Raw genomic sequence first — 14,886 nt, forward strand, 5'->3', positions numbered from 1 at the left:
TCGATTCCTTTCATTGCCGAGGCGGTGTCTTCCGCCATGACCGGCGTCCTGGTGGATATGGTGGGCTGGCTGGTGTGTGTGGGGGGATGGGGGGCGGCTACAGCATCTGGTGGATGGTCGACAAAGTTGTCGTAGAGGTTTTTGATCTTGAGGTAGAAGTAGGTTCAAAGCTTATCGCAAAGTTCTTGGGACTGGGTGATGTCTGTGGTTTCGCTGCGTGGGTTGGTGAATTCCTGAATGACACTGAAGAGTTCCTTGGAGTTGGTGGAGTTGGCGAGGATTTTGTTGTGGATGAAGTTCATCTTTGTGGTTCTGATTTGGTTGTGGTAGTTCGTCATGGCGCCCTTGTAGGTGGTGTGGCTTTTGGGTGTCTTGGTGTTTCTTCTTCAGGCGTCTGCAGGTGTGTCTGGTTTCTTGGAGATCGGTGGTGAACCAGGCGGCTTTCCTGGGGCGCTGTTTGTCTGGGTTGCATAGAGGGGCGAGCCTGTCTGCTCAGGTGGAGATCCAAGTGTGTAATTCTCTGGCTGTGATGTTGGGAAGTCACCTCTACAAGCCACAGCTAGAGTAGCCTGGAAGGCACGCTATGCCTAGCAGCGCGGGCAGGCCAGCAGCCCATCGTCGTGACCCAAAACTCATCATGGCCATCCAGGAGGCCGTGCTGGGCTCACACACTATCGGGAGCGGCTTAGGCAAGCCTGGGTGCTTCTTGCTTTTACAGAAGAAAGAGGACGGAGGTGACGACAGGTAATTTTTTTCCCCCACTACTGCTTTCCGGGGAGCAGCCACCAATAGACAGAATGGTGGAGTGCAAAGTTCGTTTGCAGCTGCTGTCTTCAGCGTTTAAGTCATACCCTCTAAAGGTAATGAATTATGATGTGCAGACAATGATGGATAACAATAAGTATACTCAGCAACAATCAGTAATAGGTCTAGAGACATAGGCAGGAACCATAAGCATTTTAAGCCACAAACTTACAAAGAAAGTACCAAGGTAGGTTCAATAGGCACACGTTTTTATTAAAATCACCAAAGAGCAAGTTGTTACCTCTACTTCTGGCATCTTGATTGAGACCTCCTCCATTAGTGTGATCTGTTCAGGGGAAGTTCGTAATTCTCGATCTATAGCTGTCAGGGAAGAATAGTAATTGTACGTAAAAAACAGATATCAGAGACCCACAGACCTGAGTATAGGACTCTACAGAGAACCCTGAGAGGGAAATCAGGCAGCCCATTATATGACAGCTAAACCTCTAAGGAGGTCTGTCTCTTCAGGAGACACAAAGGAGGTGAGAAAGTGAATATACACCATATACATATTTTGAAACTCTCAACAGTAGGTTCCAAGTAGAGGAAAGTGGGGATATGTAGCATAACCGAGTCATAGACAAAAGAAAAGGCTTCAATAGGATGCCTTTAAAAGGATCAGAAAGACACACAACAGAACGTATATGAGTAACTCGAGGCTTTAACAAGATACCATCAGAAGGGGAATAAGGGAATGCATAACCCAGCATTTAATCTATGGTTACACTATTTATAGGAGACACTGAGGGGCAAAATCATGGGATCTGGATAAACGACTCTACAGAATAACCCTGAGAAGAGTCGGTGAGCACAAAATTCAATATAAAAATAAAACAAGTACCTATGAGCAGGACTTTACAGTAGAGACCCCTTGCAGGGTAATCAATAGCATACAGAATTGGGTGAAAATCTCCACGAGCATATCCGAGTTCTAGGTTATTCACAGCCCAGGTGTAATTGGAATTTGGAATAATAAGAAACCTGTCATCTTCAGTACCCTGGTATATTTATAGTGACAGTGCCATACGGACACAGCTCTGAATGCAAGCCAAACTCTGGCATAAAGGGCATCATCCCATTTTCAGAGCTGCACTGCCATAAGAGTTCTGACATAAACAGACCACTGGTATATTGATAGCCCTGAATCATCATTACCCTACCAAGTAGAAATCACTTGCATATTCAAAGGCCAGCCATCAATAGAGCATTGATAAAGAGCGCTGTTATAATTAGAACAATGGTTTTCACAGAAAACTATAATATTTCATCTAGGTCTTTATAAATGAAAAGGCTGGGGTGGGAATTCTAAAGATTGCGCCTTGGGAATGAAAAGACTGTGACGTGATCAGAACTGCTGCATAATCAGTCCTACTAAGTTAGGAACACATGGCAGTTGACTTGGAGCCCTGGTGTAATCACAACTGTCAAACACACAAAAGGTTATGTGAGGATTGCTTATAATAATTCTAACCACTAGCAATTTCTCAGGGTAGCATTCAAACCAATCTTTCTTTTGCTCACCATGTCACCTCAGTTTGGATCCAGCCATATAAAAATCAGTCTTGACCCTGCTCCAACGGGCACAGTCCAGGCCAAACTGCCAGGCCAGATGCTCTCTGACCCAACACAAGCAACCCAAGATTACCTTTGTCCTGACTGGGGCTCATCAATCGAGCATAGCTTGAATTCAGTGGCACAGTGAGCAAGGGACCCAAGTTTGGGCATACCCCAGCCACTTAGGGCATTACATCAAAAACACAAAAGGTGAAGGCAGGAATACTTGCAATAGGTCTAACCACTAGTAATCACTTGGGTAGTTTTCCAACTCAATGTTCTTTTTCTACCATGTCACCTCAGTTTGGACCCTGCCTCCTGGCCCACTTGATCGAAAAAGCTGGCTCTACCTTATGGTTGTAATCAACAAACTTCAGCTGGGGCAGGGCATGATAGAGAAAATCTTGGACGCCTATACGGACCCAACGGCAGTATTTAGGGTAAATGGACAACAGCAGTATTCTGGGTAAATGGACAACACACAGAACACACTACACTGGCCAGGGCAACACAGGTCTGTCCTTTTCGCCCCTTCTTTCACCTTCATGGTAGAACCATTTGGCTATAAGGATCCACCCAGACAAGGGAATTACCAGGGAGTTACGGGTATCCTGTTTGGGGGCCAGATGGATAAACTTGGAGATCTCTCCTCTGCTTAACATGTGGCACTCCCTCTCGAGGGAGAGGCTTGTCTATGGCAGTGCTTGCTGGGGGAGGGGGGGGGGGGAGGTGGAGAGAGTGTTACATGCTTTTTTTAAAAGAATATTCTGTGTATCGACAAGATCTTCGATTTTAACCCCTTGTTTTTTCTATGTACAAACTAAATAAAAAGATTTGTTTGAAAATGCACTGTTGTTTTTATAAAGGCTCTTGTCTTTCATAGCCTTTTTAAAGGTTATCTTTTAATCTTTTATTCTGTCTGCCAGATAGGGAGCAGGAATGGGATCTGGTGATGGATTGACTTGGTAGTAGAGGCTTACACTTGAATGCATGCAAAGCCAGATCTCTGCTTAAAATATACCTGTATGCACAGTAGGTCACTGTATGGCATATCACATCTCTCCTTCCTGTGTCTCTCTCCCCAACCTGTATAACTCCAAGGGCGTAATGAGAAATGACCGGATCCTGGTAAACTGTGCTCGGGTCTCCTAAAACCATACTCCATCTCTGGCCTAACCAACCAGCTGCAAGCACTGAGCACTCAGTCATATTACCAGCAAAGCAGAGTGAAGCCCAATCAGAATATAGTACCCCCAGAACCATATCAATAGATTACACTCCTGCATGACTGCTCCTGCCCTCAATATATCTAAAGTCACTTTCTCCCTGTGGTGTTCAGACCACATGCCACTCTAACCTGGCCTCCTGGTACGTGGTCGGGGAGGGGTATGCTCCAGTCGTCGTCGCTCAGGACTCGGGGTCTCTAGGAGGTGGCGAATCTTTCAAAAAAATTAAGGAAAACAGGAAATTATGTTTGTTCCTGGCAATAGAGAGAAACTAAAAAAACAGATAGGAGTATGGGGTGAAAGATTAAAGAGGTGAACAATATGGGGGGAAATTAAAAGTGTAAGAGCATCAAGAAGAGGAGAGAGGGCATTAAAATACAGAGAAGAAAGTAGGTCAAGCATTATTTTTTTTAAAAGAGAGGGTCTGCAATGTTCCTAGCTAATAAGCAAGTCCAGCTGTTATTAAAATTGTGGAGCCTGTATTCCAGTATTCCTAAACACAAAGCCCTGATATGTTTCTTCTAATAAACACTATAGTTGTAGATTCCCGCCTCTGCCTGAGATTTGTCCTGGAATAAAAGCTCTTTTAAAAAACTGGGGATTACTATTGTAGATGTCCTGACTAGTACGGTGAGCTCTATAAACAGAATAAGTCTCCAACGTCTGTTTAGGGTTTATCATGTTAAATTGGTGATCGCCCTATCCAACCAAGTTTTAAAACTTCTCTGGAAAGTTCTGCTATTTCAATGGGTATGTGTCCAGAAAAAAAGAGTTTTAAACATTACTGTGCCATAATATTGTGGCCAGAATACTGTCCTTGCAAAAATATTGTTGCTCAAAATATTGTAATTAGATAAGTTTTTACTTAGGTATATGATGTTATGGGCCATATTCTAGTTTGACAAAATATTGGGAACACTAATGCAGATTATGGCATTGTTAGACCCGTCAGCCCTTTGGGTGGTCCCTCCTATTGATTTATTTATTTTGTCCCCTTTCTGCCCCTCAATCTTTTTATTTTTAATGTCCACTGGAATTGTTCTTGTTGTTGTCCAGGGGGGCTAGGTGTCCCTTGATACTGTCATCCCGTTTGCTCTGTGGGCCTAGTTTCCCTCAGGAAAGTCACAGTTCATAGAGACCTAAAATGGTGGCTAGCAACTGACAAAACGGTCACTTCAGTGAGGCTGACCCATTGGAATGTATGTAGAAAGTTCTGGAATCTTCCAGCACCTTCCAGAGGTCAGGGTCCAGCCTATAAATAGTCCAGATCGAGGGTGGCCATTTTGTGATGACCAGAGGGAGCTTGAGGGGAACCAGAGTAGGAGTGAGGCGATAGAGTGGAGAGATAGGCGCACTGAGAAGGGCTAGATTGACCCCTGGGTCGGCTGTTCTACTTTGAGGACGTCATCCCCTGTCTACCAACTGAGCCCTACCGGGATTTATCTCCCTCAGTTCCCATAACACTTGAGAAATTCGTTAAGGAAGACTCTGGTGCAGGAAAGACTGTATAACTTGATCTACCATTACCTTCCCCCCCCGCCTTAGTGACCCTACCTGAACGGTTGCTTTAGAAGAAGGTGAGGGGTGGCCTGGGAAATCGTTGTCCTTCTCCCTTGGGGTTCGTGACGCTGAAACGAACACCGGAGGAAATCTGCCGGTAGTGGCAGCCCACCGAAGTCCCTGTGGTCAGACCGCTACTGTTGTGGCAGGACCCCCCCTCCCCCCTTCCCCCCGCTTAAGAGACCCAGCGAGGAGAGCCCGGGTTGAGGACAGCAGGATAGCGGGGCTGGAGAGAGAGGCAGCGGGTGCAGCGTGTGACGGCCGGAGTGAATCCGGAAGAAGAAGGAGGCCGGCCGGCGTGAGAAGAACGCAGAAGCAGAGCAGCACAGCTCCGACGCAGCCAGCTGAAGGAGGCCTGAGGTAGCGTCGCCGGAGCGGTCGAAGCGCTTCTGACTTGGGACTGAAGGACTGGCCGGGACGAGATCCAGAGTACCCGGTAAGACGGTGAGGTGACGAGTGGGGCCCCAGAGCCTGAGTGGGCCTCACCAATACCCCCGGAACTGTGGTGGGAGGAAAGAGTCTGAAAGCCCCATTTCCCGGCAATAAAAGACCAGCCGTCTAACGTCAGCAGTTCAGAGTGAGCAGGGCTATTACTGAAGGCAGGAAGGTGCGAGACACCAGGGTACCTCAGGTGGGTCTCAGGAGTGTGAGACTCTGTCGTATATTGAGCAAACTGAAAGACGAGAGACTAGGAGTCCAGCAATATAAACAGAGCTGATCAAGTGAGACCCCGGAGAACCAGTAAATACACCTCTAGAGGGGCCATAAAGAGTTTAAAAGTATTGAAAAACAGAAGACAAACTGATTAACTGCTAAAGATAAAAATTGTGCTAGAGTGGGTAATTTAGCCTTTTGTAAGAACGTTTCTGTCTTCCACAGGTTATTGTACTGTAACTGGAAATGCTGAAAGAAATGTTTTAACTGAGCAACATTTGCCTGGTAACCGAAAGACTAGGGATACTGGGAAAGTGTTCAAAGCTGGTAATCTGAAAAGTGATCTTAACTGTAAATGTGATACCGAATTTCAGACTCTGCTAAGAGACATAAGTGAACCAAATTCTTTTATAAAAGGAACCGGTATTTTTCCAAATTTGGTGTGGTGTCCTTATTTTGGAGGTAAAGCGCAGGGTTACTGTGGGTGAGATTGTAAGCACTACACAATTGCCTTGGAGTTCAGCTAGATCCACTCTGCGCCAGGCTACCCTATGTGGACTGGAGACCCCAGGTCCAACAGGCATGCTTTGTGTTTAATAGATTTTCGTAATTTTGGGGGGCTTATGGGTTTGGCTGGGTAGTATTTTAAATCTTTTTGGAGGGGGGGTATATTTATTTGGGTAGTATTGGTGGTTTTGGTGGATAGTATTTTTCATGCAATATTGAGATGTTTTGGGGTTCATATGGACTTTTTGGCACTGTGAGAGATATTTGGGAAAGTGGTGGGCCGTGTGCTTTTTTAATTGTTTGAAGATTAGAGTTACTTTTAGAGGTGGGACGTTTTTGGGGTTTACAGGTTAATATAATGGGGTTATGGGTTAAAATTGGGGTTTTGGGGTGTTTATGTTTTTGTGGGGATAGCTCTACATTTTGTGGATGGTTACGAATTTTATTTGGGCAATGAGTGGGTAGAGTGTTTTATTACATTTTGGGGTACTAATATATAGATTTATGGTTATGTCTTTTTTGGGTGTTTTGCTGCAATTGTAATTTTGGGGTTAATTTCTTTTCTTTTTTTATTGAAGAGAATGTTTACATTCTGTCTGTTGTAGGTCCTATTTTAATTTTATTGTATAAAATGTTAGTTTTGAGGTGCAAGGATTGGGATCCTTAACAGTTAGACAAGGGTTTTGATGAGTACTGTGGTTACTTGTAGTAAATGTTGGGCTACAGGGATAAGTTATAATGTTTATGTTATTAGTTTTAGAGTCTTTGCGTAATCCTCAACAATGTTTTCCTTGCCATTAATGATTTGGGGATTTGGGATGAAACTGGGATCGGAATTAGAATAGTAAGTGAGTCTCCCTAGAATTTATACACTTTCTGAGATGGTTCTAGGACCGGTGTTAGAAAAAAATGCATACCCTCTCTCTAGTAGTTTGTTAGATTGCAGTTCAGATACTTAATCAGCACCCCATGATTGTTTTCATTTTCCGCACTAATTATCGAATTGCAATTAGAATAGTAAATTGCACCTCTATCAAGATCTTCCCAAATATTACCAGGACTGGAGTAAGATTAGGAAATTAGCTCTTCACAATTATAAAACGTTTCCAATTTTGTGAGGATATAGAGATACAAGTTACTCCCCTTCAGCCCCCTTCTGCCCCTTTCAGCTGTAGAATTTGTGCTATTTACCCAATGCTTGTAGAACTGGAGTTAGCCCATTTAGGGCCAGATGTAGGAGCCCTAATACCGGTCGGAAACGTCCGATTTCGGCCGTTTCCGACCGTTATTAGGGTTTTCAGATGTAGGGGCATGTTATTTTAAGAATCGGTAATTTTACCGATTTGGTAAATATACCGATTCAGTAAAATACCGAATCGGTATATTTACCGAATCGGTAAATCCATATGTAGCTGACACTCCTAAGAGTGCCACAGGCCCTTAAGAGTCGGTATTTTACCACACAATCCTATTGTGTGGTAAAATACCGAATTCAGGTGTGCATGCACATCTGTGCATGCACACCTGTGCCATGTGACACACAGACATGCCCTTAGGGCGTGTATGTGTGCCATATGTCACACAAGCCTGTACTTGGGGTGCTAGAGGGTGTCAAAGTGACACCCCCTGCACCCTTGCAGGATTCGGTATTTACTGATTCGGTAAATACCGAATCGGTATTGCCCATTGATTCCTATAATCCAGATTCAGAGAGCTCCCTTGAATCCTGCTATGGTTATCTGATTTATTTTGGTTTTTGGATGTTTTATTTATAACTGCTGCTTTATTTTTTTAATGTTTCACTTAACTGGATTTTTTTTTATAAGGCCTTGAATTCAATGTTGCTTATCTTGAACACTGTACTACATTTAATTTCATCTGGAAAAATTCATTTCAAGTGAATGTTTATTATGTATTTGAGACAGAAAGCACAAGTTACTACTTGTGTAACGATATATCTGTAAGAGACATTAGTAAGTGATAGATTCCTTACCTTAGAATATCCCCAGGCGTCAGACTGGATCCGGAAAATTTTGCACAGCAATACCCCTGCGTGCCGGCAGGCGTCGTCCGCGGCTCCGCGTCCGTCGTCGGCGTCGTTAGCGCCGGAATGACGTCGTCGGAATACTTAGACGCCGCCCATGCGCGCTGACGTCAGTTCTGATACACAGCTTTTCCGCGGCAGATACGCAGAGCCATGATAGAACCAACACTGGTGCCATGAAGCTAGGGCCCTGAAAGGGGATGACCTTGGGCAGGAAAGAGGGTCTCGTCCGTAACACAACCTTGTCCGGATGGACAGAGAGGAAAGGAGGTGTAGAAGAAAGAGCCTGGAGCTCACTCACTCTCCTGGCACAGGTGATGGCAACCAGGAAAGCAGTCTTCAAAGTAAGACTACGGAGAGGACAGTTATGAAGCGGCTCAAAGGGAGCACACATTAGGTAAGTAAGTAAAAGATTCAAGTCCCACTGGGGCATCACGAAAGGAACAGGAGGGAACATGTGTGTGATGCCCTTTAAAAACCTATTTACAATGGGGGACTTGAACAAGGAAGGCTGATCAGGTAGCCTTAAAAAGGCGGAAAGGGCAGAAAGGTACCCCTTGATAGTGCCCAGAGCAGAGCCCTGCTGGGCAAGGGAAAGAAGAAAGAGGAGAACCTCAGAAAGGGGTGCAGAGAGTGGGTCCACAGCTTTTGCTGTGCACCATGCCACAAATCTGTTCCACCTGCAGGCGTATACCGACTTTGTGGAGGGACGCCTGGCTGCCAGAATGACATTACATACTTCAGGAGGCAAGTCAAATGGCCTCAACTGTCGCTGCTCAATCTCCAAGCCTGTAGGTGGAGGCTGGACAGGTTCGAGTGGAGAACCGTCCCCTGCTGCTGCGACAGAAGGTCCTCCCGAAGAGGCAGACGAATCGGGGGATCGACTGACATGCTGAGTAGCTCGGGATACCAGTATCTTCGTGCCCAGTTTGGAGCCACAAGGATAACCTGGGCCCGATCGCGCCTGATCTTCTTCAGCACTCTGGGCAGAAGTGGTATAGGCGGAAAGGCGTACAATAGACCGCAACTCCACTCGTGACGAAAAGCGTCTCCGAGCGAGTGCCGCCTTGGAAATTCTAACGTGCAGAACTGATGACATTGCGCGTTCTCTTCTGTGGTGAATAGATCTAACCAAGGTGTAGTAATTCAGACTACACAGGAACTAGGTCCAAGTGGATTTATTCATATGAAGAACAGCTTAACAACCACAGGTAGCAGGAGAAGTCCTCACAGCATCAGCAATACAGTAACAGTAATAATATCAAGGGAAAACATTCTAAGTTACACAGAGTATTCCAAATGACATAGAAAGATTCCATATGACATCAAGTCATGGAATACCACACACCTCCCCCCCTTTAAAAAAATTAAAAAAATTAATTAAATAAAATTAAAAAAAATGCATAAATAACAAAACCCCAAAAACAACAAATAAAAACAAAACAAAACCCCAAAGAACAATAATACTACAATAAGTTAAATTCTAATGTAATCTTTATACTTCGAAGGAGTACATTTCACGTGCTCACTGCGTCTCAAGGGAATTTCTTCATTCTCTATATTTGATTGATTATCAATTTCAACACACGGATCAGGTCGAACATCAGAATTAATCACATCATCAGAATTACTTACAACCTCATTCTCTAAATTATCATAAGCCTCATGCGTACCAGAAAAACCTCCTGAATTATGGTATGTCATTAATTTTCCCGGAACGGTAGTTTTCTGAGTGGAAGAAGCAACAAAAGGAGCAACAGAAGACTTGCATAAGGAGACTCTTCTCAAATTCCATATTTTACCTCCTTCCACTCTGATAGCTTTGCTAAAGATTTCAGTGACCTTGACCGGATCAGACCATCTGGAAACCCTCTTGTGAAATAATCCACCCATTTTTACACGAACTAGATCACCAATCTTTACACTGCAAGTATTATACTTCTTTTTGGCCGAATGTTGAATCATTTTCTCCTGGTACTTCCCAATTTTATCCTTTAACTCTTTAAAATCTACCTCATAAGGAGAATTACCTTTTAACCACCAGGGTAAAAGTCGAGAACCTGGTTTCCTCCCTCGTAACAACTCAAAAGGAGACAGACCAGTCACTGAATTGGGAGCCAACCGATAGGTTAACAAAGTGGCCTGAAGAGCTTTTTTCCATTTCAAACCACTCCTTACGGCTAATTGACAAGATTCCTTGATAACCCTGTTGAACCTCTCAACTTGGCCGTTGGCCTGTGGAAAATAATTCGAGGTTCTTTTATGCGTAATTCCACAATTCCTTAGAAAATCTTCAAATTCATCACTTATAAACTGTGGACCATTGTCTGAGATTAGTTCCTCTGGTAAACCTTCCCTAGCAAATATTTCATCAAGAAAATCAATTACCTGCCCTGAAGAAGTTTTCTCAACAATTTTCAATTCGGGCCATTTTGAGAAGTAGTCAACAAGAACTAATGCATACATTTCTTTACCAGATTGGTAACTGAAAGGTCCAATAATGTCAATGGCTAATCTCCGCCACGGGCCATCAGCATACTCAATAGGAGTGATGTCGACAGACAAACCCTTTACAGATTTGTCGCTCAAGGAGCAAGGAGAACAGTTCCTGACCCAACTATCCACCATGGCATCAACACCAGGCCACCAGTAATGTTCCCTAATCCTCCTTTTAGTGGTGGACATGCCCATGTGCCCTTCATGTGCTAATTTACAAATTGTTTCTCTCAAATTCATAGGAGGGACAATTTTATCAGATCTAACAATGATGTCCTGACATAACATCAAATCGTCTTTGACTTTAAAAAATGATGCCAAATCACCGGAAAGTTTCCTTTCCTCAGGCCATCCTTTAATTAAGAACCGTTTGACTTGATTCAAAACAGCATCATTTTCCATAGCTTCTGACCAAACTTTTTCAGAAAGAACCAAAGAGTTCTCTTGATTTGAAATTATATTAACGTCTGCAAACGAATATGCAACGTCACAATCAACCTTGTTCCCTACATCTACACTTGCTGGAAAACGTGACATGCAATCTGCATGGACATTCAAACGTCCTGGAATATATACAACCTCACAACGATAGTCCTGTAATTTGGCTGCTAATCTCGCTAAGCGAGCAGTAAGAACACTTCCACCTCCTGCAGCTAACATAGTGATCAAAGGTTTGTGATCGGTTCTCAAAGAGAATTTTGTTCCCCACAAAAATTGTCTAAAGTGCTGGGAAGCCCAAGTACAAGCGAGTAATTCTCTCTCAATAGTTGAGTAATTCTTCTCAGCATCACGTAGGGCTCGAGAAGCATATGATACAACAAACTCACCAGATTTGTCTTTTTGCATCAGAACAGCGCCTAGGCCAACATTGCTAGCGTCAACATAAATTATACACTCCTTGCCCACAGAATAAGGTTTCAAAAATGGTGCTTCAACAATTTTGCGTTTCAAAATTTCAAAAGAATCCTGTTGTTCTTTGCCCCACTCAAACTTTGCATTTTTTTTCAATAAAATTCTCAAAGGGTGAACAATATCTGAATAATTTTTTACAAATTTACCATAAAATTCAGTCAGTCCTAAAAAAGAAAGCAATTGTTCTTTTGAATTGGGGGAAGATGCATTGACAATATTGTGAACATGGTTAATTTTGGGTTTAATACCATACTTTGAGATTTCATGTCCTAGGTACTCAACTTTCTGTTGTCTGAACTTGCATTTGGTATATTTCAGGGTAAGGCCCCTAGATCGAACTTTCTCCAAAACCAAAGTTAAGTTCTCATCGTGTTCCATATAATCTTTCCCAAAAATCAAAATGTCATCCTGGAAAGCTACTGCTCCCTTGCAATCTGTCAGTAACTCTTTCATTAGACGCTGGAAGACAGAGGCTGCACTTGCCAACCCAAAAGGCATGCGCAAATATTGGAACATACCTTCAGGGGTAACAAAAGCAGTTCGTTTTCTCGAGTCTTCATGTAATTCTACTTGGTGGTAGGCACTAGCCAAGTCAATAGAAGAAAACACAGTAGCACCTGATAATGTTGCAATTAACTCATGTATGTTTGGCAAGGGATGTTTATCTACCCATATTTCCTTATTGAGACTGCGAAGATCCGCACATAAGCGAAGTTCGCCAGAGCTCTTAAGTGATATCACAATGGGCGAAACCCAAGGAGAGGATTCAATTGGCTCAATTATGTTTCTTTTGACTAGGTCATCCAGAATTACTTTTAAATTTGGGTCTATACGCTAAAGGAACATTCCTTACCCTGTGCCTGACAGGAACCGAATTATCATTTAGAATAATTTTGTGCTTGAAATCAACATATTTCCCCAACTTGTCATTGAAAATCTCAGGAAACTTTTCTAACACACTCTTAGTGAAACTAACATCGCTAGATGCATCTAAGATTAAGTTTACCAATGAATTGGTAATAGACTTTTCAAGTCGGGGTTCATCAACATAAACTGGTGGATTGGCATTGGGATCTAATTTGATTCCTAAGTCATGTTGGTGAGGCCAACCAAGAATGGACACACCCTTGGTAGCTACATAAACTTTTGCTCTGATGTCCCAGTTCTTAAAAGATAACTTGGCCCAAAAAAAACCCTCTAGAGCAATCTTTTGTCCCGTGTACCCACCAGGATATATGTCTGGACTCAATAATTCCCTCTGATGCCACAATTGTTCGAAAATATTCTTACCAATAATGGTGTACCACGCACAAGAGTCAACAAAAATCTCAATAGGTTTGTCATCCACAAAAATTGTACAAGAAGGAAAACTCTTTTGAAAACTCTCATCAACAGAAAGAATGCAATTCAAGCTATTAAGAACTTCTTCTTCTTCAGGTGAAATGTAATACATTTTTTGACCAGACTTACACACATTACCAAAATGCCCTTTTTTCTTGCATTTGATGCACACTTTGTCCCAAGCAGGACAACCCTTGTAATTGCCAACATGGTTGGAACTACCACATCTATAGCATAATATCATACCTCTCTTAACAAAACTCCTATTGTCATTCGCATTTCTTGCATATTCTTTTTTGAAGCTGGGTTTAGTGTTGAAAGCACTCGAAGTGGGATAACTGGTTTGATTTTTAACAATAGCTACTTCAACTTCAGGAACATGTGTTTTCTGATTTTTCCCTCTAATTTCAGAAACAAATATTTCAGAATGTTCTATACCTTTGGCTATATTTACTACTGCAGCTAATGTAGTCTCAGTCCCTAACCAGAGTCTTTCTTGGATCTTTTTACTTTTCGTCCTCATCATGATTTGATCCCTGAGGACTTGCTCATATGATTTCGAAGGAACAGGTGCAAGCAAGTGAACGTAACGCTGCGACATAATCTTCGATTGTTTCATCAGATTCCTGTTTACGAGAATAGAATTTAAACCTTTCCATCACAGTGTTTATCCTTCTACCAAACCGAATCTTCATCTGTTTAGAAGCTTTATTAAATACATCTAAGTCACCAGCATCCTCCAAAGGTGGTATTATTATTAAATTCCTTTATTCCTGCACCACCGAGACAATGCCTTAAAAGAGCAAGTTTCCTTTTTGCAGAGCAATCCTCTTTTTCTAAGACATCCACATAAGCAATAAACATAGGAAACCAAAGGTCCCATTCTATAGGAGGATCACCTGCAACTTGAAGAAAATGGGGTGGTGCTGCAATATTAGACATCTTGGCAATAACAATCAATAACAAGATACAATAGAATACTATTAAAGCAGTATAAATAACTAAGTAAATGAATGTAGAAACAGAAAAGTTTTTATACTTCTTTTTTTTTTTTCTTTTTTTTTTTTTTAAAAAGGTGTGCAAATCACCGTGGAGATTTGCAGGAAAGTGTTTCAAGAGGGTGTGCAAATCACCGTGGAGAGTTGCAGCAAAGCGTTTTGAAGATTCGTGAAAACAATTTCCAATTTACACTTTAAATTCAAGAAAACACGAAGCTTTTGCTTCAAACTGCACCAAAATGGCCGCCGTGAGCGTCTAATTGTGCGCGATGACGTGCATGGTGACGCTGGTATCCCAGAATGCAGCGCAAATGGTCGGTGAAGCAAATGAACTCATGGACGCTCGAGGCTCAAGGTGAGTTCTTGAGTATACTTTTGAAAATAAACAAGCCAGAGAAAAGCGTGCAAGTAGACAAAACTTCGGATTTTAAGAGTGAAAACCGCTCGATAAATGCGGTCGAGTATCAGTAATGAAAGCCAGACATTGGGTGATCAGTAATGAAAGCCAGAAATTGGGTGAGGATAGAGGAAGCGTAGCGTAGTAACAGTCTGAAAAAAGGCTCACCGTCTGAAAGAGGCTCACTTACGTTTGAGAAGTACTGCCCAATAAGTCCTTTATGGCTGAAAAATGCGTGAAGGAGCTTCTTAGCGCTGAAAAGGAAGAACTTTCCTTTAATGTCCTTTGCATTTAAAATGAAGAAAACAGGTGAACGCTGTCTTCAGAAATCCACTGCTCCCAACGTCGCCAGTAATTATGTAGTAATTCAGACTACACAGGAACTAGGTCCAA

General features: G+C 42.7%; 1 protein-coding gene across 2 annotated transcripts in view; it reads right to left on the reverse strand.

The window, feature by feature from the left end:
* REC8 (REC8 meiotic recombination protein) overlaps positions 1-14,886 on the reverse strand; it is a 690,516-nt gene that overhangs the window by 579,029 nt on the left and 96,601 nt on the right. For both annotated transcript variants that reach the window (XM_078644950.1, XM_078644952.1), the window contains 2 exons: positions 3,716-3,797; positions 1,046-1,125 (listed from right to left, as the gene is read on the reverse strand). In XM_078644950.1, the coding sequence (XP_078501076.1) occupies positions 1,046-1,125; positions 3,716-3,797 (162 nt within the window). The remainder of the gene's footprint in view (positions 1-1,045; positions 1,126-3,715; positions 3,798-14,886) is intronic.

The sequence above is a fragment of the Lissotriton helveticus genome, chromosome 5_1, assembly GCF_964261635.1.
Source record: "Lissotriton helveticus chromosome 5_1, aLisHel1.1, whole genome shotgun sequence".
Classification (NCBI taxonomy): domain Eukaryota; kingdom Metazoa; phylum Chordata; class Amphibia; order Caudata; family Salamandridae; genus Lissotriton; species Lissotriton helveticus.